A 27,089-nucleotide genomic window follows, 5' to 3' on the forward strand; every position below is an offset into this window, starting at 1 on the left:
ATCCCACTGAATCAGTACAACCAAGATCATCAAAAGTTTGACTGAAGCATATTTTCTATCTGCTCCTTCTCTTTGTCCAGGTTGGCTCTAACAAACTGTCAGAGTCCCTCTCATAATCTCAATCATCATGGATATTCTCTTCAATAGCCTCACTTTATCCAACCTAATCATCAGATGATTAATGAATACTAAATCACAACTTCTTCGAAGCTACTATCATAAGATTGAGTCTACACAATATGAAATAAGTACCAACCATCTTTTCCTGCAAGAACATTTTAAGGATAAGAAATACTAATCTGTACAACTTTGATTTTAATCGCTACAAGAAAGGATGGTTCAAGTGGGAATGAAACAATGGTTATTGTTGTCGGTAAATTCTATATTGCAGCCAACGGGTAGAAGTGTATCCGAAAGGGCGCATGACAGTTGAGTCACCCCTTTGAGAAAGTATATATACACCCTCTGGAAGGGACTATTGAGACATCATCATAATCATATTGTAAGCATTGGAGTACATATTGCGTATATGAATAAAGTATTTGTTATGTGTTATATCTTATTGTACTACATGTTATAAGTATCCATTTACCCTATACAGTAAACATTTGGCGTCATTGCTAGTCGAACCTGGAACAAAGGAAGTGTTATGAAGATTAATGTCGAATATGCTTTAAAAAGATAGGAATAAGATAAAGGATAAGGATGAAATACACACAGCATAGGAAGTTTTAATTTTAGCACAACAGGCGGAGCACAGACAGAAGCTTTAGCAACTTACCAACGAACACCGAACGAGTGAAGGAGCACAGACGGAGTGAGTGCATTCACCTAGCAGATTGAGGAGTGTTGAGGAATTTCTAGAAGAGACACGACAACGATTGAATTTGGTGGAAGAGATAAGGGAGGAGTTCCTTAACTTGTATACGCCGAGGGTAGAGAATCCGAACGAAAGGGAAGTAACTCGCATGTCTCGAAGTGCCGAAGGAGCATGAGCGTGGAGTGAACTCTTCATTCCCGATACACCCGATGAATGGATACAAGCAGAGAATTGAACAACTTCGCTTGAGGAAGATCTTTTCTCACCGGGTATCACAGTTGTCCAAAGTAGGGCAGTCGTTCGAAGCAATGCAGTTGTGTAGAATAGCGCGGGTGCTCAGAACAGCGCAGGTACACAACAAGTACCACAGAATCAGAAGAAAGTAACAATGGTAGGACCAAAGGAAAAATTGCCAAAGTTCAACAATGATGGGATGGCAGATCCGATCAGACACTGCAAAAACATACGAAACAATATGGACAAAAAATGGTGTAACAGACCAGATGACTAGATCCGACAGTTCCCGACCACCCTGCAGGGTGTAGCGATTGATTGGTTTGCGAATGTTGATCCTTAGAAATTAACTACATGGGCGAAAGTTAAGAAAGAATTCGTAGTAGAGTTTCGATTACTAAGGGACGATAATGAAATCATAGTAAAAACATATAGTACGAAGTAGGGAAAGAATGAAATGATTCATGTATATGCAAGAAGGCTAAAAGAATTGGTGGGGAAAATGGAGAGCCCACCATCGGACAAATTAAAGAAACGATGATTTGTTGAAGGGCTACAACCGACACTAAAGAAGAGAATGAAGAATGTACCTCCAACATCGTACATAGATGCATATAATCGGGCAATGGATCTCGAGAGAGCAAAAAACGAGCAAAAAGAAGCATAAATTGTCGGAATCAAACGATTCGTCTTCCGAAAGTAGCAACAGCAATGAAGAATCAAATAAGAAAGTTTAAGCATTGCAGAAGGATATGCTACGGATGATGGAGTTTAAAAATCTGAAAAAGAATCTTGACTCAGTAAAAGGGGAATTGTGGTGTACGGATTGTAAGGAGGGCCACACAAAGGGCTCCTACTTGAAAAAACAATTTTGCAATATCTGCTAGACTGCGGGACATTCCACGAAGGAATGCCCGTTCAATATCAAGATGAAGGGACACCAGCAAGTATTACTAATGCAGAAAGTGTCTACTGCAGGAGCAAGAACGAACACAAACAATGATGCAACCTCAAGAGGTTATCGGAACAATAACCGACGTGGACGAGGTGGTAATAATCATAATAACAACAATGGAGGTCGAAGTTGGATACAATACAACTTGAGTGGACGGTCGACGATACAATGTCATGTGTGCAACCTCTAGGGGCACTTTGCTAAAGACTGTACCACAAAGGAAACACCACAGGTGTTATGTAGATGGTGTGGTCCGAGAGACCACAAAGATTTGAAATGCCCGAAGCAAGAGGTGAACCTATTAAGCATTGAAACATATGATGAGATACTAGCCATCACTCACGAACAAGCAAAGAAGGTAATATACCTAGATGCAGAGGAAGAAAAGAAGAGGTTGCAACAAGCACGAAAGGAGTTGGAAAAACAAATGGAAACGAAAAAGCTACAAACCAAAGACACTGTCGAAACCTCAAAGAGGAACCTGGCAAAACAAAACATGATAAGGCAGGTAATGCAAATGGAAGTTCCTATAAAATTAAATGACCTTACAATGCCTCAGTTGCGGATGACGATACTGAACTTGACACCACTCCTGAAAGCAACGGAAGAGATAGGAAAGGATAGTAGTAGAGTGACTGCAATAGACCCAATGCTATTGTCACTCACTGCAAGAAGACATCCCGGAGTAGTAGAGATGGGTATCTTGGGAATCGTACTCACGAACACAATTGTCGACGGAGGGTCAGGAGTAAATGTACTACTAGAGGATATATGGAAAAAGTTGGGACAACATACGTTGTGGCCACCCACATTTCAATTACTCACTGCAGATCAGCACCAGATTAAGCCCTTAGGGACCCCAATGGCATAGCCTGTAACTATCGGCACACAACCATTCTTACTAGATTTCATGGTTATTCCATTAAAAAGAAAAGGGTACAATGCCATCCTCGGACGAGGTTGGCTGGTGCAGGCAAAGATGAACATGATTGGAAGCCAAATACCTTGTCCATGGAAGGCAGAGGCCAGAGATTTATATTCGACCTGCACACACAAATGGTAGGTGAGGAAGCAAGGTCATCAAATTCCAAAGGCAAAGGCGAAGGTGACGACGAGGGAAAGAAGAAAATGGAACCTGACAAGGAAGGAGTATTGAGACTAGGAGGGTCAAATGATGACGACCTGGACACGGTGAATGACTTACTCCATTGGCAGATGGAGGATTACGAGCTCTTTCTAAGCTGTAACATGTTGGGAGTCGAAGAGGGAAAAGAAGGGAACGATTTTCAGGAGGAGTATAGCAAAGTAAAGGAGGGAGAAGCACATGTAGATGAAATGTCAACGCATACGTATAATGATGACAAACCTATAAAGTATGAAGAGCCTACAATAAAAATGATGAACTTAGGAGATGAAGCCAATTTGAAAAATATCTTTGTGGGAGATGACTGGAATTCAGTCCTAAAGGCAACATTCAAAATATTTATAGAGTACAAAGACATGTTTGTATGGACATATAAGGATTTGAAAGGAGCACTGCCAGAGTTACGTGTCCACTGGATACTGTTGATAGAAGGTGTAGTACCCATACGGAAGTAGCCATACCGGATGAACAAAAATTATGCCGCACAAGTCACTGATGAGATCAACTGGATGCTGGAAGAAGGAATTATTTTTAGGTGCAAAAGGGTGAATGGGTATCACCGATTGTGATATCTTTGATAAAGGACACCACACAGATAAAAATATGCGTAGACTTTGACACATAACTGCAGTAACGATTAAAGATCCATTTGAAGCCTAACTGCAGGAATGATTAAAGATCCATTTCCGATACCATCCGCCGATACCATTCTGGAAGAAGTTGCGGGGCATGAAATTTATTCATTCATGGATAGGTTCTCCGGATACAACTAGATATCCATGGCCGAAAAAGATAGGGTGAAAACAACATTCATAGTGGAAGATGGAGTATATGCCTATAACAGGATGTTCGGATTGTGTAATGCTCTAGCAACATTCCAAAGAATTATCCTACATATTTGATAAAATGTCTGTCGAAAACTTTAAGGCATTCCTAGATGATTGGTCCATTTTTAGCACAGAGGATAAACATATTAAACCACTCGGAGAATGCATGGAGAGATGCAGACAGACAAGACTGGCACTGAATCCCAAGAAGTGCAAGTTCATGGTGCCACAAGGGAAGCTATTAGGATAGATAGTCTGCAAAGCACGATTGAAGATGGATCCTGATAAAATCTGTGTAATTTTGGATATGCCAACGTTGACAAGATGTATCAGAAGTAAAATCATTCCTTGGACATATTGGATACTACCAGAGGTTCATCAAGAACTTTGTGAAAATATCCTACCCGCTGGACAAACTTACCTGCAAGGGCGAACTGTATAAATGGGAACCGGAGCAAAATGAAGCTTTCGATGGACTAAAAACGAGGTTGGCCACAGCACTGATCCTAGCTTATCCGAACTGGGATAAGGAGTTCAACCAAGCCAATTAATTTTGAAGTATAATGGGTAGAACGAGATCAGCCCAAGAAAGTTCAAAATGAAGTGGGTAGGGCCATACAAGATACGCGAAGTTGGCGATAATGGAGCAATCAAATTATGGACGTTGGACGGGAAGGAAGTGCTTGATGCAATGAACGGGTCAAAGTTGAAAATCTACCATGAAAGAAATAATGTGCCTCTGCATCCGAACAACTCAAAGAGAATATAAATAATAGATAAATAATGTATATATGTAAAATAAATGTAAATAAAGTATAAGAAAAGAGAAATTATAATATGTGTTGGAGAAAGAGAAATTATAATATATATTGGAGATTGAGAAATTATAATATGTATTGGAGCAAATAAGCTAAAGACTATAAAAGAGATAAACAATAATATGTAAAAAGGGAATATACCATACGGTATCAAGAGCAAAGGAAGGCATTCAATTCCTAATACTGTACAGTATCAAGAACAAAGGAAAGCATACCATACGATATCAAGCCAGAGAACAGAAGGAAATATGAATTCATAATGTACGGTCTAGAACAGAAGAACATTTCAAGAAAAAGATATTGTACGGCCAAAAAACACATCGTACCGTACGACATGGAAGGCAGATAGAAGGAAAGACCACCGTACACCGTACGGTAGACAAGGGAAGGTCTCATACGGTAACAAAGAAGCATAAAGGGAACAAAAAAATTACTATATGGTCAAAGGAACAAGTTAAGACAAGATATAGTACACAGAAGCTGAACCGTACAATCATAGGAAAAGAGTTCTTAGTATCCTTCAAACACCATATAGCCACTTCAGGAAGGAGTTAAGGGAAACTTCGTACATGAGACATATTGTACGGCTAGCTAGAAGGTGACTGTGAAAAGGTCGTACGGCTGTACGGAAAAAGGGTGGGCTAAGAGCAAGAGGCATAAGAAAGCACAAGTGCTGCTGTCTATTACACCTATGGAAATGATTAAGGAGTTGTTCTAAGGAAAAGAGTGAATACTGTATGGTCTTGGAGGACACCGTACATAGTAGGGAGAAGGCACTAGATAGGGCAACCAGAAGATTAGACACGACTGAAAGGGAATGAAAAGAGATAACCGTACGACAGAGTGAACAAGATATATCATACAGTGATAGGAAGTAGGAAATAGTGTTAGGTTGTACATTTGTATGGCAAGCAACAACTAATCCATGTGGGAGACAAAATACAAAACACAAGTAAAGAGCAAGGAAATTCGTACACATAGATGGAAAAATCGCCGAATACTCGGCGAGTTTTAACAAATCGCCGATTTTTTCAGCTTGGCGAGTTTTTCACCACTTAACTCGCAGGTCTAAAAACTCGGCTGCACCATGTTTAATCGCCGATTACTCGGCGAGTCTTTTTCAAAAACTCGTGAATTGCTTGATTTTCAGATTTTTGCTTAATTTTCAGCGGGAAAAATGCATTAATCTGTTCCTCAATGCTTCATAAATTTCGACAATGTAGAAATGCTTAGTTGGAACGAAAAGGGGCTTATAAAATTTGTCAAATAATTTCATTTGGTCTTTTCAATCATGGAGTGCATACTGACTTTTACATAAAATGCTAACACAAAAGAAAAATATCATAGTGAGGAAGTAGTGGAGCATTACATTAAGACATGCATATTCTAGCATGTATTTAAAGTATTAATGTATTAACAACTGCTAGAGATTGAATGCATGCCTATTCAACTATCATTGTTTGCAACTTTGCACAATAAACTGCATTTTATTGCAATCTTAATCTTTTTTAGCTTCAGTTAAATATGCATTTGATGTGTATTGTATACTCTGCTGAGTCCAGTTATGTTTTAACAATTTTAGTTTCCTTGCAGTTTGATAGCTAGTTTCTTTGTCTGACTTCTCCATGCATTTGAATGCATGACATATCTCCTTATTAGATTCATTAGGTAATAATATCTTCTTCTATTTTAGTTCATCCACAGTCAAGACTTCAACTGCCTCTCTTTATTTATTGAAGCTACTGATACAGCAGTTTGTAAGCAATTCAAATCAGTACAATTTCAATTCTTTTAACTTCGCAATTTAATATCTCTGCTGTATGCACAGTGAGACCAATCTATTGAAGTTTTTTCTCTGTATTCTGAAATTGGTTGTGGAATTCTTTTCTGATTTAATCTTCGGCATAGCGTAAGAGCTGTTATGTTTTTCTTTTGTATTCTCTTTAATTAACTTATTAGATGCATCTTCTCATTAAATTTTGCAAAATAAATGTATTTTTAATTAAATTTCAGCGGTTTTTTAGGTTCCCGAGTTTTTTTTTTAAATCGCCGAGTTTTTCCCGATTAAACTTTTGGGGGGCTTGGCAAGTTTTTGCATTTGGCGAGTTTTCCAACTATGGTCGTACATAGCATGGAAGCAATAAACTTTGACAGTAAAAGAACCTGCAGGATAAGTGGTAACGAGGGGTGAGCAACTGACCTAACTGTTTTTTGTCTTCTTTATGCGAAATGACAAAAAGGTGATAGTATGCATTTAGCGGGAAAGAGAGTGCAGCATTGATGGATTCTTCAAAGGCAAGAGGAATAAAGAAATCTGAGGTGCTAGAAGGACATTGGTGCTGTCTGATGGATTTAGTGAAGAGTGGACTCACTGGTTCAAGGAGGGCATCAAACATTTCATTTTTGCAAGTAACCATGATAAACGGTATCATGAATGGCATAGTGTATGATTGGACATCCTTGCTGGTTGAGTGCATGCAAGAGTTCATGTCGTTGCAACACTACGCCATTGGTCTATTTCTTGATGCTACCGCACAAATGATACAGAATGATATACTAAAAATCAAGCCAGGTCCGAAAAAACCAAGGGGGCCACTGATTATGCGGTGGAGGCACCTTGATACTCCTGGAGGGTAGAAGGCCATTGCACATAAAAGAATGCGACAGCAGATAAAAAGTGTTGAGCACGGGAACACAGATAGTGGGAGACAGGACACCTCTTCCAAGGACAGTGACTCAAAGGAGGAAGTGGAGGACAAGGAGGATGAAGAGGAAGTCAAAGTTATTACAGCACCGCCCCTACTATTTCCAAGGACCCTCACAGCTACTTCCAACTTGCACTTAGTCCCCGCAGGCGTTTACATTCCTAGGTTCAAACAATTTAAGCAACCTATTGTCATGACACTAGTCACTGTAGCAGCCAGACCAGTAGCATGGCTAGCACCACCGCTAGCAGCACAACCAGTAGTAGCACCTTCAAGGAGTACTGAGTCTTCAATCGCAGTACCTGATACAACCGTACCAAAGGTAGCCACGGGTTTATCTGGAGGAGTTGGCAAAGAGGGCTTGCCAACCATACCAGCGGCAGAGGCTAATATAATTGTTCCAGAGAAGAGATGGACACTCAGGAGGGAGTGATGGAGATACTGGCAGTCGAGGGTTTGAGGACATCGAGTGTTCATTTCGAGATAGTGGGTTTAGATGCAATGGTTACCGTGGATACAACATTGTTAGCATCACCTGAGGAGCCAAACAGGAAGAGCAGAACTTAGAGGTTGAGAACGTACCTAAGTACGAGGTTTCACCATACACCAACACCTCGAGCATCATACCTTCACATACCTACGCAAGAAGTTGCTCTGGAGGAAGATCCTCTACAGGTGGAGCATCACCAGACACTGATTGATAGACCACCACCAAGTGTTGTTGAGCAGATGGCAAAAGCAATAGAGACAGCCATGGGTGCCCAGCATTGTTAGCATCACCTGAGGAGCCAGATAGAAAGAGTAGAACTTAGAGGTTGAGTATGTACCTAAGTACGAGGTTTCACTTATACATAGTTACACTGCCCTGGGAGACGGGGGGATGAGGGGACGGGGGGAAAAGTTTCCGAGACGGGGGGACTGAGGGGCCTTGATTTGGGGATGGCGGGGGGACGGCGGAAGGGGACAGGGGAGTGGCAGAGGGAGTAGGGGTGTATATACTATACAAATGATACTTAAAATGCTAGTTATGAAAAGATGTACGACAATTATACAATATAAGATACACAGATGTAAAAAACTTAAACATTGAACATTGCACTGAAGTTTTCAACTAGAATGTCATGATTCATGATCAAATAAGTTATAACAAACAAACAATGAACATTGAACATTGAACATCAAAAAATAATAAATATTAGTCTATATATCAGTCTTCAGATCAATAGTATGAGTATCTAGATTCTACTATCTAATAGTAATCAATGATCATATGTGTCATGACTCATGACATAAAGATGATTACAATAAGTATCATGTACCATGAGTCATGATATCAAAATAAGTATTTAATGCAAACAAAAACTACAAGTCTCCAAGAGTCCAAATCAAAATGCCAAATCAATGATCAATGATCATCCCCTGGAGGTTGAAACTCATCACCACTGGAACTATCAGTCTCTCCAAGATCAAGAGCTGAAAAGGGAACACCAACTAGCCCTGTGGCTGGATCTAAAGCATCCTCCTCATCAATCTGCGATGGCTCCTCAGGCTCTACATCCCATCGTGATGTTGGGCTTTCCTTTTACACACTTGTGGTGCGGTCATTGATACGCAACACACTGTGTACAGCCACTAGCTTCTTTGCTCTTTGAGAGGTAAGTCTATTCTTCTTAAGAGAGTGGATGAAGCTATATGTAGACCAATTCCTCTCAGAAGATGAGGAACTAGAAACTTGAGATGGAAAATAATTGGCCAATGTAAGGCTCGGGAATTAGAAGTTGAACAATGATCATTGAACAATGAAAAGTTAAAAGTTGAGGAACTAAGTACCTAGGACAGCAAATGAATAGCTAGTGTGGTGGTTGTAGATTTCGGTCCATAAGCTGACCACCATAAAATGGGATCCTCTTGTGCCATAGTCTTGATATCCGCCTTTGCCACTTGTTTGTAACCCCTAAGAGTAGCAAATTTGGTCCACTCAATGTGAACCTTAGCTGCTGTCTTAGGGTCATACATCCTATCTATGCACTTGAAGAACCCTCCCTTCACCTGAAAAAATTTAAAAAATACAAATTATTAGCAAATAGAAGAATCAAGATACTAGTAATGTAAATGATTTTAATTTATAAAATGATAAGAATCTAAGTCCTAAAGTGTTATATAATATAAATCACCTCATCATCATGAAGTGGTGTAACTCTACCAAGCCTAGTCATGTACCACCTCGAATTCAATGCATATGCAGCCATGTGTAAGGGTGCGTTAAGTTTGTCTCATCTACGCTGAATAATAGGCCAAATGTGATCATTGTAGAAAGCTAATGTGGGGTCCTTCTCTCGCACAACTGCCCTCATCTGCCCAAGCATAGAATCAATGCACTCATACACCTCTCCAAGTGTGGGCACATCCCCATCTCCATACCTGATCACCTCAAAGACTGGCCTAATAATAGAAACAATGTATTTTGCATCGCTCCAAAATACATCACTCTTAACTATATCCTTCACCCTCATCCCCTGCTCTGACCTGGAACCATCCCACCTATTCCATTCATTCGTCATAACCATTAGTTGCAGTGGCTCCTGCAACTCAAGCATTCTCTCCAAGAGAATGAAATAGGATGCATATCGTGTCTCAACTGGTTTTAGGAACTCCTTGTTGGCGAAGCTCCTAAACAATGCATGTGAGGTGTGGTGGTTGCAGATATACATCTGCACATCTCTAGCATCACTCACCACTCCCTTTATCCAACTAATCTTCCCCATGTCCTTTAGAGCATTGTTCATAGCATGCACACAACAAAGAGTCCACCAAATATGTCGATATGTGGCCTCAATAAGCCTCCCTGCAGCTCTGCACACATGAGCTGCATCTGTCACTACTTGGACCACATTTTGTGGCCCAATCTCCTCAATGGCTTCCCAAAGAATTTGAAACTGAAAATCAACATCTTTTCGATGCCCTGAATAATCAACCACCCTAAGAAAGAATGGGCCCTCTGTACATGTGACTATGACATTGATGAGTGGATGGTGTCTAATGTCCGTCCACCCATCCATGACAATGCTGCACCCCAATTCCTCCCAAACAGCCCTCATGGTCTCCATGGACTCACTAATCTTGGCATACTCATCATCCAAGATTTTAGTCCTCAATTTGTGCTCACCTGGTGGCACATATGATGGTAATCCCTCCTTCGCTACTTTTTGAAATGCCTCCTTAAAATAAAGAGACCGAGCAATGTGAAGTGGAATGCCACTGGCAAATAACATTCTCCCAATGCATGCATCTAACTTCTCTCTCATCTGGGCTGCAAACAATTCTGCTATAGGGTTGTTGTCACTAGACTGTGCCCTGCGTTTCCCATTTCTCGTCTCAGTTGTTGCTACACCTATAGAGCTATAATTAGAGGAAGGTGCGGAGGCTGCCCCTAGCAATGAAGTAGATGAAGCTCTATGTTGTGGTCTAGAAGAAGACATGCGTCAATGTTGTTGCCCCTGTATTTTTTGCTCATGCACCTCCTGTATAGTCTGAATCTGTTGCCTACCAGCCAAAGTAGTAGGCACTGGAAGGCCCAAGTCCTTTGGAACTCCCCAAAGCTTGTTGAATTCCATTCTAATCTTCAAGTTTTTGGATTCACTCAAAAACTTACATGGTTGGACACCTTTACCTGTCCAAAAGAGGAAGTGTGCATTCACACAAGTGATGCTACCATACCAATCTTCAGCACAAATATTGCATCTCCACTTTCTTGTGCCACCTGTTCCTTGTCCGCTTGTTATTCTAGTGGCAAATTGTTTTAAAGGAGATTTTGGATCAAACTTACCCCTAGCCCATTGTGCCAAAGCTGGGGAGGGGCAATCAGTAGATGGAGTATCAGATAGTATAAAACTAGTACCCATGGAAGTGGAACTAGTTTGGGCCCCTTGCTGATTTGGCCCAACTAGAATCGCAATGTCACTCTCATGGTCACCCCTCTCAACAGTGTCATCATCATCCTCAGCCCCAACCTCAAGCTCAGGCTCAGGCTCATATTCTGATTCACTACCACTATCTAAATGAAATTCCATCTCATCATCACTATGAGTATTCATTGTGACACTGCATTTCACAAAATGAAAATACAAAAATTAATAAAGCTAAATTAAAAAACTGTAAAACTAAAACATCAAGAATCTTAATCTATTATTGAAATTTATAATTTATAAGTGATAATCATAACCATAACAAAATGAAACAAGTTAGAACCAAAGAACAAAAAATTGAAATAGGCAAGGCTTATTGTTTATTAATAATAATATAAATAAATAATTTTTTTAAAAAAAGTATAAAACAAAAATTGACTTCAAATGGTTCCGTAGGATTTGGGCTTTTCTGAGCTGATTTCAGTATGTAAGAAATAACAAAAAAAGTTAAAATATATATATAAATAAATAAATTTTAATTTATAAATTTTAACTTTTTCTGTTATTTCTTACATACTGAAATCAGCTCAGAAAAGCTCAAATCCTATGGAACCATTGGAAGTCAATTTTCGGTTTATACTTTTTTTCTTTTTTTCCTAGATATAGTTTAAAGAGAGTAGAAGTCGTTGGTTTAAACAATTGAATATAGACATTTCAAAGAGTCTAGAGATAATAGAGGTCGTTTAAACAAACAAAAACATTCATAAACATGCATTTCAAAATCATACAAATACGCTAGAAACCCTACCTTTTGCTTTAAAAACTCCAACAAGATTCGGTAAACCCGGAACCACCCTCTTCTTCTTCTTGCTCCTAGGCTCTCCTTTTTCACTTGCAAACACTTTCTTCACTCTTGCACAAACCCTTATCTCAGCTCTTCACTCTTTTTCTTCTTGCTGTTGCAAACAATGAGAAATGCAAATGTGAATCAAAATGAAGAGTAGAAGGGTTTTAAACAAAGGAGGAGAAATGGATGGGCCCCACAATCCAATACAATAAATAAGAAACATTAAAATATTTTAAAAATGAGTTCAACTTTTTAATTTTTTGTGTTTTTTTTGCTTACCGTGGGAGACATCCAGGCGTCCCCCCACAACGAAGGAGACTCCTTAGCATCCCCCCACACCCATCTCAGAGACATCTCGCCGTCTCCGACAGCGGTGGTGCTTTGAGTGGCGTCGCTCGAAACGTCGAAACGCCGTCCCCCCATCCCGGGGACATCCCCGTCTCCGAGACGGCCCAAATTTTGGGGGGGACGCATCCCTGTGTTACACTGACTATACACCAACACCTCAAGCGACATACCTTTACATACCTATGCAAGAAGTTGCTTTGGAGGAAGATCCTCTTCAAGTGGAGGAGTGTCACCAAACACTGACTAATAGACCACCACCAAGTACTGTTGAGCGAATGGCAAAAGCAATAGAGACGGCCGTGGGTGCTAGCAGCAACACATAGTGGGGCCAGAGACAACAATAAGAGAGGTTATGGAGACATTCCTCGCTGATGTAGTGACTCTGGCTCGCCAAGTGGTGGCCTCTACACAGACAATTGCCCTGGACTCGGTGGTAAAGGACCTAGAGCATGTTGTATCCTTCATGAGGGTAGCATGTCCAGCAGCCTTCACAATTTTCTTTGAGGAGCGCACATGGCCGAGTGTAGAAACTATGAAGATGTGCCAAGATTGGGCCACTACAAGAGGGATGGGTATGGAAAGCCGTATAGAGGCTCTAACTAAGGAGACAGTTCGACGACACAAGGAGGCTTATTATACCCTTCGGAGGAGCCAGGTCCACCAGGCAATCACAGAGAGGGCTCGGGAGGAGTTAGCTGCCAAGGTAGCAACAATGAGAGGAGAAATAGATGCAGAAAGAAACCTGAGAATCTGAGCGAGCAGTACTCTTGGCTCGACAGAGTCAGCTACAAAAGGTGACAACAGAGAAAGAACAGGTGGCAGATGGGAAGGAGAAAGAGCTTGAAGAGATTGCTAGGATGATGTAGTCAGCTTTGGAGCTTCAGATGGAGGCTGAAGTGGAATTGAAAGTACGGAAGGAGCAAGTGTATAAGCTACGAGCAGAGCTCAACAAGCTTAGAGCATGGACGAGTACTACACCAAGGACACATATTGATGTAATTAATTGCTTTTGTTGTAATTTAAGTTTTGTTGCAAGGGTTGTCTCTATTTTGTCATCCAGAGATGACTTTACTTTTTAGTGAGGGGATGATGTTGTCGGTAAATTCTATATTGTAGCCGACAGGTAGAAGTGTATCCAAAAGAGCGCATGACAGTTGAGTCACCCCTTTGTGAAAGTATATATACACCATCCGGAAGAGACTATTGAGACATCATCATAATCATATTGTAAGCATTGGAGTGCATATTGCGTATATGAATAAAAGTATCTGTTTTGTGTTATATCTTACCGTACTACATGCAATAAGTATCTGTTTACCGTGTACAGTAAACAGTTATAATTTTCACCAGAATGTAAAATTCCCACTCTTATATTCTTGAACAATTTTGCATTGCATCAAGTATGACAAACTTTTTTTTTATTCACCAAATGTTTCATGTAACTTCAAATTTCCATTCTTATACGATCTCAATCTTACTAGGTTGGTCAATTTGTCTTTACGGAGTCACACATTATTCTGCATCAATACCCTTTTGATCTTGAACTAGATGTATTAGCATCCTCACGTAACTATATTAAGAATCCATTCCCCCATTCTATTAATTGTAAAGGATCGCAAGTAGAAGCCACACAAAATCAACCCAAGAACCAATGGGTCACACATGCATCAAGCTTCCCATAGTACATTACACTAAGCCAGACACTGATTTGATAATATGGGGTTCTTTCCCACTCATAGGCAACACACAAGTTGAGCTTCTCAATGTAGAGCGTGGATCTCACATAATTGGTTTCATTTGGATCAAATGTCACACAAGAGTCACTCTTCTCAGCACGCACCTGCATCCGATTTGAGCAAAGAACAATAAAACCCCAAGCTCCTCTATAAATTTGTCATCCACAACTATATAGGTTGCCACTCCAAAAAATGAGTATCCACCAAAAATATCAATGTTGCTTGTAATGCTGGTAGGATCTTCATGTAAATATTAGGGTTATCAAATCCAAATTCTTCCATAGGTATGTTGTGATTATCGAACCCATCTCCTATGAACACAATGATGCTCACATCAATAATCACCAATCCCTATATGCATTTAGCAGAATTCCCCTCAAAAGTTTCCAAAGATGGTATTCATTTTCTCTTAACAATAATCGCCTTTAGAATAGATTGAGATGTAGATTATCTTACTCGATCCTCAGTATCCACACACATAATGAGAATATTGTTGTATTGATTTGCCATACGAAAATCACAAGCCAATGGTGTTTGAATGAAATTGTTAATTCTTTTGGTAGCTTCAGTCAGTTAAACCTATGAACCAATATAAATATACATACATAAATACATATAAGTGTATCTATATCTATAGCTATATATAAGTGATATATATAATATATATATTTATATTTATATGTATATGTATATGTATATATATATTTAATATATGAGATATTATATATATTAATTATTTTATTAATTATAATGGATAGACATGTCTCATGAGGAGACATGTCTCTCCATGTATCATTTGCAATACATATAAGAGGAGACTGATGCATTTGAAAAGCATTTAACAAAATGGCAATGCAATTACATCTGCAAGCGGTCCTAAGAAATTAACATGGTATCAAAGCCTTACTTGCAGATGTAAATCAGAATGAAGGAGTTGACAGTGACTATTCATGTTGATGAACAAAGGGTGATTTGTTGATTCAGCAAAATGACTAGTTAGCAAACAAAACATTGATTCATTGCTTGGTGTGACTTCTGAAACGATACAACATAGGATTGACAGGGTTTGATACAGACGTATACTTGAAGTCTTAAAAGTATGTCCAAGTGTACACTAAAGATTAGTGAGTTATATACATGGCTTGTAACAAAGATTGATATAGGCCAGAACAATTTTCTTCCAATTGCTTCTCTTACTATTTATTGACAAAGGTGAAATTATGATCTGCGTAAGACCACATTTTAATATGATTCTATGGAGTATGCATTATAGAGTATTGAGAAGGAAAAATCAGTCAAGTCATACAATTATGGAGGCCTGATTGTTATTATATTTTATGACAACACTCTGCATAAAAACCAAACTGGATATAATTGATCATTGGGAAACATTATTGCATTCATTTTGCCTTGCAGTGATGGGTTATCACACAGAAATAAGGTGTAGATTGAGTACAATGTTGGTATGACCATGATTAATATGCTTTCATCTACCCATATGAAGAATTATGAAATAACGAGTTGGGTCGCAAGAGGTGATTTGCAGCATTTCCTACTAACCCAATTGCCGAGATGAAAATGGAGGATATGATTATCGAGGAGAGGAGATGACTTCAAATATCGAGGCTACATGTTGGATAATGGCAATACAACAATTTGAAAGCTTCCACGAATCAAATTCATAAGCTACCTAACCCTGCTCGGAAAATTGAGAAGCTCATTTTACTACTGCCACATATACAGAGGGACCCACCATGTAGGTAAAGTAATAAACAAGGTATCTCGCATAATATGAACATGAGTTTCAACAAAATATTTTACTATTCCCTCCAAACAAGGTACGTAGAATTATGTAAATCTTTATCATTATTTAATAATCTAAAATTGTTAGTAATATTGTGAATTTCTAATATTCTCATGAGGAATATAAATGGAATGAAATTGAAATATGATTATAAGTATTGGTTTGAGTTAATAATAAATAATAATGTCATCTTGAATAGAGTATTTATCTTATTCTAATGGAACAACATTACACTATTATGATTATTATGAATATCTGATTATTCGTCATATTCTTATTATTGAATATTGTATCAATCTTTCTTTTGTATACTATAAGAGCTAGTTAGCTTATCTTTTCTCCTAGAATATTATTGCAGGAAAAGGGAGATTGATTTCAGACTCAGCGGGAGTTTGACACCTTCAAATGTAACATTGGATGAACAATTACGAAGATTATTCAGAGAAAGTCTAAAAGTCCATGTGTGTGACTTCATGTTTTTAATGGGCCTACCCCCTATGTACATCATGAGGAAGTGATGATTTCCAAATGATCATCACTTGTATTTGCAGAAGTTAATGAAAGGTGATGATCTTTCAATAATTTAATCTATTATGATGGATATCTTATGATGTTTATGCAAATCATGATAGATTATACTTTGCATGTGGATGTTCATATGGTATGCATTATGAGAATGCCTGTACACATACCTTATGAACATTTTGAGTACATGGTGAATGTTATCCATATTAATGTTCAAGAGGCCATGACACAGAGTACTTGGTGAATATCAAATGAGTTGACATTCTTCAGACCATTACTCATAGTACTTGGTCAATATCTTGCTACTCAACATTTAGGAGGCCACTGCTCAAAGAGTACGTGGTGAATGCCAAACGAGTTGACATTTAGGAGGCCATTACTCCCAATATCTATATGTTACATTGAAGTAACATATGGTTGTATGTTTATCCTTCCTAGCTAAGAGGGAGTGTTAATGTTTTTGGTAGCTTCAGTCGGTTAAGCCTATGAGACCAATATATGTGTGTGATATATAATATACATATATATATATACATATATATATTTATTATTTTATTAATTATAATGGATAGACATGTCTCATGAGGAGACAATTCTGTCTATGTGTCATTTGCAATACATATAAGAGAAGATTGGTGCATTTGAAAAGCATATACCAAAATGGCAATGCAATTACATCTACAAGCGGTCCTAAGAAATTAACAGAAATGACACAACTTATGTGTTTGATTTCCTTATCAAATGGATAATACCCTCCAATGCAACAAGTGATAATATTCTTTCACGATAATCATAGCAAGTTTATATTTAGCATAGTTACACTGCCCTGGGGGACGAGGGGACAGAGGGGCCTTAATTTGGGGACGGTGGGGGGACGGCGGCAGGGGACAAGAGGGGTGAATATATCTATGCATATGGTACTTAAAAATGCTAGTTATGAAAATATGTATTGCAATATAGGATATAAAGATGTAAAAGAGTGAATACTTGAACATTGCATTGAATTGGAACATCGAACATTAAACATAAATAGTCAAATCCACAAATAGTGAATATTAGGATGTCCCCATCCTCGGTGGAGGTGGCGGAATCTGGTGGCGCCGCTGGGGATGGGGAGACGGAGTCCCCAAGTCTCCGGTGCATTGAAGTCTCCGAGACGTCGGGCAAAAGGGGGGGGGACGCGTCCCCTTGTTAGTATGAATTTAGTCACCGAGAATTAATCTAGTGTAAAATCACCATTTCTTTCCACTTCTTTCAATATCGTATGTGATTGTAGATTGGATGGTGAGGAGTATGTTGCTGTAAATTGGAAAGTTAGTACTCATCCATCAAAATAATATATCTAAGAGATATATCGGCAAACAATATATTCCACACATGATATAGTCTACCAACCATACAACTTAACAATCCAATACTTTGTCCGCTGTAACTATGTGATTATAATCCATGAAGTTCAAATCCCGCTCATGTTCTATTGCCAAAAATTCTAAGTTCTTTGTTGATTGAATCAATATCTTCATCTGATAGAGGATCAATTGATGATAGCGATTGTTTCTTGTTGTGCGAAACAAGAGTTGACCCCTTGGTTAATTCATGCCTCCAAACCATGGATCCCTTGTAAATGGGAGGTGTTGAACCACGTGAGACTTGAGATTCAGGTGAAGTTGGATCCTCACTGGCAGCACAGTCATGGGAATAGTGATGAAGAACATCTGACGATTTACTGGATATTGTGGGAATCTCTTCTATTGCATATGAAGAAAAACCCATTTTCATCAACCTGAAATATGACTTCTTCAAAGAGACCATGCATAGTTGCAAACTCAACTTGGGTGCAACAAGAAAACATTTTGGGCATGTTCACGACCAAGTAGTGAGACCTCAAATATTCCAACCAAAAATTGTCTAATGAGATTTAATTGCCTTCATCGTATATTGAGCACTGAAAGCCAATGAATCAATACAATTCTTTAATTGACCTCTCAAGAACCAATAAATTAGTTGTGTTAGAAATTTGACATTATAGCTTTGCATGATATGGATTCTATCTTTTCATGGTTGTATCTTTATTCACATTGCCTTCTCTATTGTAGAATCAAACCTCATGTCAACAAGAAGTTGACATAATGAATGCATAAAGCGTCCTTGCCTATGATGTAATACAAATTCTTATGGGACACCAAGTGCAAAAATGCAGAATATCATGTATAAAAAACCAAGTTATGAATTGTATGAACATATTCTTTGCCAAGTTGGCTCTCTATAAGGTTGAATGTGACTTAGTGTCTCCCCTGCCAATGAACATTTCATCAAACAAATCATGTGTATTATCTGTGTTGTCACAGAGATAGAAAGATGGATACAAAAATTGAAGGAGAAGCAGCTTTTGAGACTTCATTTCAAGTGAGAGAAGAAGAGGAGAATGATGTCGCCCGTCTCTTAATGTCTCCGAAACATGAACCATTCAAGGAGAGTGTTCACATGGCTCCCCTTCAATCGGATCCACAGTCTTATGACCAATCTGAACTCTTCAATAATTATACCACTTGGAATACCTCGCCATGGCATACCCCTTAGCAATCATTGGAAAAAAAAATTCTCTTTACACTTAATATGTCATGGCAACATGATAAATAAACTCAGACCGCCTTCAACTATAATGGTTCTCTAAATATGTAGCAGGAGTTGTTATTGGTGGAGTTATTCAATCTAGATAGAAATGCTATGCTTTCTAGACAGCATAAAAGGCTTTTCAATAGACATTAAAGACGTACACTCATCTGTCCATCCATATACTAAATGTGACAACTCCATAATGAAGCATTAGACGAATTTTATGAGCCTATCAAAATAGAATGCTCCAACCATGATAATTTTTGAGCCAATCATTTGAACACAAATTTCCTTTAACCATGTCCCAGGATCAAAAACTGCTCTGATACCATGTTAAAGATATGATCCATTAATTTGTTCTGTAACTTGTAATAGCACTTGTGAATACTTTATGTGTTTTCCAAGTTACTATATGAATGAATATATATGTGATATAAAGAGGCATGTGTCTTTAATTTATTAACTTACATTAGTTATAGTTATAACACAAGTAATATACCCTCAATATATTATAATGGTCATATATATATAGACACACACACACACACATGCACACACACACACACTCTTAACATAAGTTAATTATTCCATATATAATATTTGACATATATTATTTATATATCTCATATATATAATATAATTTATCCGACAGCATTATAACATTAACACAATGAAATAGTGGGGCGTTGTTAACTAGTGGAGGATAGTCAAATAGATTCCTTGTCTACTACTTAACTAGAACTGAAAATAATAGGTCACACAAGCTTTTGCACACAAAAGTATATATCCGATTAGGGGTATCTATGTTTATTGGCACTCATGGCAAGAAATAAATTAATGCCAGTAAAATTTGGAGATTTGTTAATTTGGAAAACCCATTAAATATTTGGCAAGTAAAAAAAAGAACAGAAAGAAGTTTACCACATTTGATGTGATGCAAAATTGTTCAACAATATAAGAGTGGAAATTTTACATTGCGGGGGGTAATAATAACCAATGTTCAATTCCCATTTGAACCATCAGAGGGGAGATCTCAAAGAAGAGACACTATCAAAGTTCCAATTTGAACCATCCTTAGAGGGCAAATGATTCAAAAGGAGATGCCTCTCAAACAATCTGAGAAGGCTTTTTCTGATTTTATGTATAGGAACCTTCATTGAAGCAACTTGTATCAAGGATATGCAGGAACGTTCTTGCAGGAAGAGAAGAATAGCGCATTAGGAAAGCTTCTGAGGCATTGTTGCAGCTGATAACATCCAACATTATGAAATAAAGTCAAGACAAGGGGCTCTTCAGATGAGAGAGCAAATTGCGATGAGATTTGGCTCCAATATCAAGACGGTCATATAACTATTTTCTCCGAAACTTGATCTTATGATAGTAACTCCAATGTCTTCTAGGATCTAGCACCTTCAGCCACATATGAATCATATCAGATAAAAAGAGACTCTTGAAGTAAGATAGCTTTGATGATTGAGATTATGAATACTCTTATATATCAAGAGGGAGCTTGACATTTCATTAGGTGCAAACTTGGACGAAGAGGTCAAGAGGTTGATAAATGTACTTAGTACCACATTATCTTAATATCTGATGTTGCTAAGCCTGAGGATAAATCTACACTTTAGTAAATTCACTCTTGTTGCTATGAATCAAGATATGCTTTCATGACAGAGGGAGCAGATAGAGGATATGCTTCAATTTACGTTTGAGGATCTGGTCACATTGATTTAGAGGGGGTAGACCATGTCAAAAAGAAACGGTAGCAATCAAAGGACTATGATTCATGAGATAAACTTCCATATATGTAAGTTGAAAGACCTTTATGTGAATGCCTAAACCATAGATTAATACCTCAAATGCTATACATTAAGAGTACATTATCACTAAAGATCTAACAACCAATATTTTCTCCAAAGCCTTTAGCCAAAGTGAAGTTTGCACACTGTTGAAGACAAGCTTAGAGTTATGGATCACACCCCTTACTAAGAGGGAAACTCAACATCAATGATTGCCTAGGATGTATCATAATGCATCTCTTCTTTATGAGAGAAAAGCTTGACGTGAAAACCCTTGTTCCACCATTTGGGAATATTCATGGTGAACCCACCCTCTTGTTGGCATAACTATCAAAAGTTCAAAGGACTAACCGGTGGAGATACCGATGTAATCAGTTATGACTAAGTTGTCATTGATGTCAAGGAAAAGATAGATGTCGAAGATGTCGACCGGTGAGGCATAATGAGCACATAGGTACGACTCTAGTTAACTAGTGTAACCGAAGGAATGAGAACAAAAAAAGGCACTGATAAAGGATCACCACCCTTGGACAAAGTCATGTTAAGTATGAAGAATGATGTTAGGAATACAAACAAGGTTGGTTGTGTGACCGGTAGTCATGAAGAAAGGTTAAGATGTGATAGTAAGAAGAATCTAATGGCAAGATACCCGTAACTGACACATCACAAAGCTGATAGAATGTAGTCGACATTGCATTTAATGATGATGGCACTATCACATCGAGGACAATAACAGAATTCAAATGTGAATTCTTTCCAACAGAGAAAGTCATCGAAGTCATAGAACATTCGCGACTACATACATGATACATTTGACAAGAACAGTGTATGACAGTAACAGGAGTACAAGCTAGGCATAGGCTTGAGAATTCAAAATTTGAATTTGCAGATTAGGGTTTTGAGCAAAGCACATAAAGATTATATAAGAGAATGTTGTCCCAAGGAAAAAGTTAGATTGCGGATTGAATAGAAAAAGTGCCACAGAGCCAAGCTAAGAGTAATCTCAAAGTGAGAAGGGTGATGTTGAGAAGTCATGACCAGAGTGTGAAAGAGTGTGCGACCGTGTCTAAGTTGCAAAGTTGACGGAGAGCAGAGAAAAGTTGCAAATAGGTCCGAGGACCATCAAAGTGATATATAGACAAGCTAAGTAAAGTAGTTATTCCCATTAGATCATTCCTTGTAATCTTCTAACAGAGATAAGCTCTTGATTGGGCAAACTTTGTGAGGATTGTTTCACACACTGTGGTTTCTAGGAGATAAATACTTGTTTTATGTAATACTGTGTTTGTCTTTATTGTTTTGTTTCAACCTAACCGCTTAAGTTATAGCTATCACTAACAAGTAGACTAGTGTGAGGAAAGATAGGTGATAAAATCTTATCTAGGACACACTGATTCACACTCCTCTCAGTATATTCACCTATGTGAACCAACATCTCTGATATGGTTCGCAGTGGATTTCATGTGAGTTATTATATGATCTTGTGAAAACTTCTTGCAAGGTCACGATCTTTCAATAAATTTACTTGTGGTTACTAATGTAAGGTGACCATCTTACCAATACATTAACATTCTATCATGATGGATATCATTTCCTTGATGTCCTTGGAGATCATGATAGTGCATATCTCATGTAATTGAGTTAAAAGTTTCCAAGATATAGCATGGTGTATACTATGAGACTTAGTATATGGAGACACCATGTGCAAATAGTTTCCTCAATATGCAACATGAGACTTGATGCCAATGCACATCCTAAGGAAGATATAAGTATGTATTGTGAATATCTTTTGGTTGATATGCATGGCTGAAACATACTTTTGATGATAACATAAGATAACATCTAAATAATGGACCTATGTTAGATATCTTCTATGGTAGACATCATGAGACATGATGTCAATGCACGTACCAAGAAAAGATGAGTATGGTGAATATCATATGGTTGATATTCTTGGACATACCATACTCCTAATGTTACCATGAGGTAACAGTTGTACACTATGTTGTTTTATTTGGATAGAACAACATACCTTAAGAAATACATTACCCATCATGATCATATAATTGATTGGAAACTATTACAGGTGAGAGAACTAGGGGTGGTAGAAATAGAACCACTCAGAATACTCGAGGTGTGTAAGCTACACTTACAAAATCAAGAGGTGACATAATGTAAGGTCCAGTGGGATCACTATGCAGAGGATAATGCCACTTGGGAAGATTATCACAAATTTTTCCAAAAATACCTTCCTCTTTTCTCATGAGCTGGAAACTGAACATGTATTTTCTTTTCTTAAATTAAACTGATTAAGTATTGTTTAAAGTTTTTTGTGATATTCATCGGGGACGATGAAAAATCTAAAGGGGAGGCCATGTTACATCCCAAATTTTTGACCTAATTTTAAACTTGTTCATAATCGTTGGATTTAATGAATTATTCTTTCATGATCATGTGAAATAGGCAGTTATTTATATACATTGTATTAACTATTAATGAAGATCGTTGTTAACCATTATCTGTTATTAGATGATTAGCAATTGCTCAATTTAAAATAATGATTATTATGTTTATATGAAAATATTATGGAATTATTATTATGGTGAGAGCATTTTCATGGGTGACTGTAGGAGAAGATGTAGAGGAGGGAAGCATTGCTAAACAAGATCATTAAAATGGGATGTTCGCTTAGTTCAGTCATCAAGATCAACAGGTATGACCTTAAACTTCCTTGGAAAGGACACAACGACTTGATCACAGGATACATTTTTGGGACTACATGAGCTATTAAGAAAATAATCTAAGTCAACATAAAATAATCTACTTTAAAATATAAAACATACCTCAAGAGATTTTTAATTGATCTTCATCATATTATTATAATAAATACTTACATACATACATATAAATATAAAAATGAAATGGCACCAATAAATTATAATAACGTAATTTAATGATGTCACCCCGTTAATATACTTACATGAATATATATGAGTATATATTATAATATTGAATCTTATAATCCTTCCAACTCTTCTTTTCAACTTTTTATTTTATTTTTCTTTCCCACTCTTTTCATTATCGATTTATTACTTGGAAATTTGAATCGACTATAATCTTTTTGTAACCGATGGGAGCCAAGAAGTCATGTTCGCTCTCCATTTAATGAAGTTGAGAGGGAGAGACAAGATCACCTTTTTCCTTGGTGCCCGAATTTCTTCCTACCTTGCTACATTCCAGATTTCCCTTGTTTCATTTACCAACTCGTCCCTACGTTGTTACGATTGCATCTGCCATTGAAACATCTTACAATCTGCCATTGAAACGTCTTATAGTCTGCCATTAAAATGTCTACAATTGCCATTGATACATCTTACCATCTTTCATTGATACATCTACTATTTACCATTGTTAAAAACCTTGTTCAGATTGTGTGACTTCAACTTCAAATAATTCCGGCTAGGATGCTGAGGTCAAGCGCTGAAGAAATTAAGAAGCCGATCAGATTGCAAGTTCCCCAAAGGATACATATCAGGTCATGAGTTACCCTTCTATATTTTTGAATGAATATTCTCCTGCAGCCGGCTAAGCTTAGGAGTCTCTTTCTTTAAGACTATGATTATATTATGCAATTTGCTGACTATACCCTAAGAATTTTAATGAGCTTTTCTTTTTATTTTTCATTGTATCCAGAACCATCTTTTCGAGTAGTATCTCTTAATAAGGAGTCTCAAAATGTGTAAAAACCTTCATGAAGTTACTGATAACAATAACAAGTCTTATGTTGTCTCAAATTATGATAAAAGATAATTAGGAGCAGATTACTCATAACCTTTCCAAAACACCTAAGATTCACCGGCAATATAGCTATGATATGGTGAAGAGGTGTAAAAGGGCTGAGTGCTCATAATTTTAATATGCCTGGGAATCACCGACTATGTAGCCAAGTATGATGAAGAGGTGGAATAAATCTGCAAAAAAACAAAAGAGAAATCAAACAAGAATACCTTAAATGAAATATATTTAATAGCTCATGCTCATCTTTGTTATGAATCCTGTTGTCAAGTCTAGCGGTGGTGATCGGGTCGTTGAACCCAATCAGAAATATCCTTGGCCAAGGTAGTTTATAGGCATGTTTGCCATCTATTGATCACTCAATGTCAGTAGTGCCAGTTATGTAAGCATGTTCGTTTCATAACTGAGCGGACACTCAAAACACCAGGATGCTCAGGTGGTTGGACTGAACATCCCAAGCCCGATCCTGAGGTAGGGAGGGCCATTCTAATTTGATAGAATATGTGGGGATAAATATGGTCCGAAGTTGGGAGGTTAAGCCTATGTCAATGCTTCTCCTCTCACCAAAGCCAAGGCTTGCACAACCAACTAAAGATCCTCCAAAGATACTTGTATGTTTCTTTCTTTTCTTTCTTTTCTTGTTAAGCATTTACTTTACTTGTATACAATTGATCGTTAATGTTTTTATTTCAGCTGAACATGAATACAGTTATGAATAGTTAATCATTAACCTAGTTGTTACAGTTGATCATGAATACAGTTATGCTAGTTAATCGTTAATTTATTTATTTCAGCTGAATATGAATACAATAATGAATAGTTAATCGTTGATCTAGTTATTTCAATTGAACATGATTTCAATTATTTTTTGTTAATTGTTAAAAGCAGTTAATGTCATGTGAAAAGGATTCAGTTATCTATATAAATGTTGGGAGTTTTAGTTTAAACCATCTTTAATTTAGATATGAAAATCCGTTTTGTTACATTGGGAAACACAAAATGTCTAATTCCTCTGTGAAGCTTTGGAGGGAGTCTTGACTAAGGTGGGTGAGAACAATGTAGTGCAAGTGGTTACAGATAATGCAGCAAATGAATGTTGCTACAATTAGACTATTGATGGATAGGAATCCCTTACTTTTTTGAACTCTATGTTTTGCTCATTGCCTTGAGCTCATATTGGAGGATCTTGGCAAGATTCTATGGCTCAAAGCATGTGTGGAGATAGCAAATAAACACTTGTGAATTCATATACATATTCCACCCTAGTTGCAGATGAGAATTCATACACATATTCCACCCTATTGGGCTATACACAATCATAAAGTGGAGGATGCCTGATTTTTAAGGCATATTTCAAGTTTAAAAAATAGAACTTTTCCTCTTTTTATACTTATAATTATTGAAATTTAAGTTGGAAACAAGATTGATTTGTTTTCTTTTTCTCATTTTAGATGTATGGTGGGAAAGATTTGGTGCTAAAGTGCCAAATCATCAAAGGATTGTAGTTCAACCATGTAGTGCTTCAGCTTGTGGGTGCAATCGGAGTATGTTTGAGCACATACAATAGACTATCAATGCAAAAGTTGAATGATCTAGTCTATGTTCATTACAACCTTTGCCTTCACCATTGATGGATTTTGGGCACTGACTTATCATCCATTGCATCACAGGAGGTTGATGCACAATCCTATTGGATTACAAAGGTTGAGGATCCTATATTTGATTATGGGGACCTTGATTGGGTTGACCAGGTGAACAGAGAGGCAGAGGCTATAACCATGGAAGAGGAGATTAAAGCATGAGCAGAGAGCTTGGACGTTAGTCTGACTGTCATTGAGACACAGACAAATGTCATGGCTGCATAATCATCCAAGATATATCTTAGACACCCACACAAAAGGGCTGAGTTATGTAGGCTTGTCTAAGCCACAGATTTATAGCTTTTATATTGATATTAAGACAATTTGGTAACATCCAAACAGAGTACGCCGTAAATACAAGTATATCATTTAATTTGCCAAAAGACTTTAGCAACATGTAATTGTTATATGCCAGGAAACAGAAGTTTCCAAGTTACTTAAACTCACCACTCCAATGACTGATGGTAACCAGCCTTTATATACTGCCTTTGGGCCTTCCTCACGAATAATAGTTGACAAGCCATGGACCAGACCACGATACTTGTTAGGAGAGTTCTCTGTCTGCACTTCA

At 37.7% G+C, this 27,089-nt stretch overlaps 1 protein-coding gene across 2 annotated transcripts in view; it reads right to left on the reverse strand.

Moving 5' to 3' along the window:
- The window catches only part of LOC149553730 (mitochondrial adenine nucleotide transporter ADNT1-like), a 208,433-nt gene that overhangs the window by 15,079 nt on the left and 166,265 nt on the right, over nt 1–27,089 (reverse strand). For both annotated transcript variants that reach the window (XR_016353148.1, XM_089789094.1), the window contains exon 6: nt 26,966–27,079. Coding sequence is in view for 1 of the 2 variants with exons in the window: in XM_089789094.1 (XP_089645220.1) it covers nt 26,966–27,079 (114 nt within the window). In the remaining variant the exon portion in view is untranslated. The remainder of the gene's footprint in view (nt 1–26,965; nt 27,080–27,089) is intronic.

The sequence above is a fragment of the Cupressus sempervirens genome, chromosome 6, assembly GCF_028749045.1.
Source record: "Cupressus sempervirens isolate cs-2001-9-10 chromosome 6, ASM2874904v1, whole genome shotgun sequence".
NCBI lineage: Eukaryota > Viridiplantae > Streptophyta > Pinopsida > Cupressales > Cupressaceae > Cupressus > Cupressus sempervirens.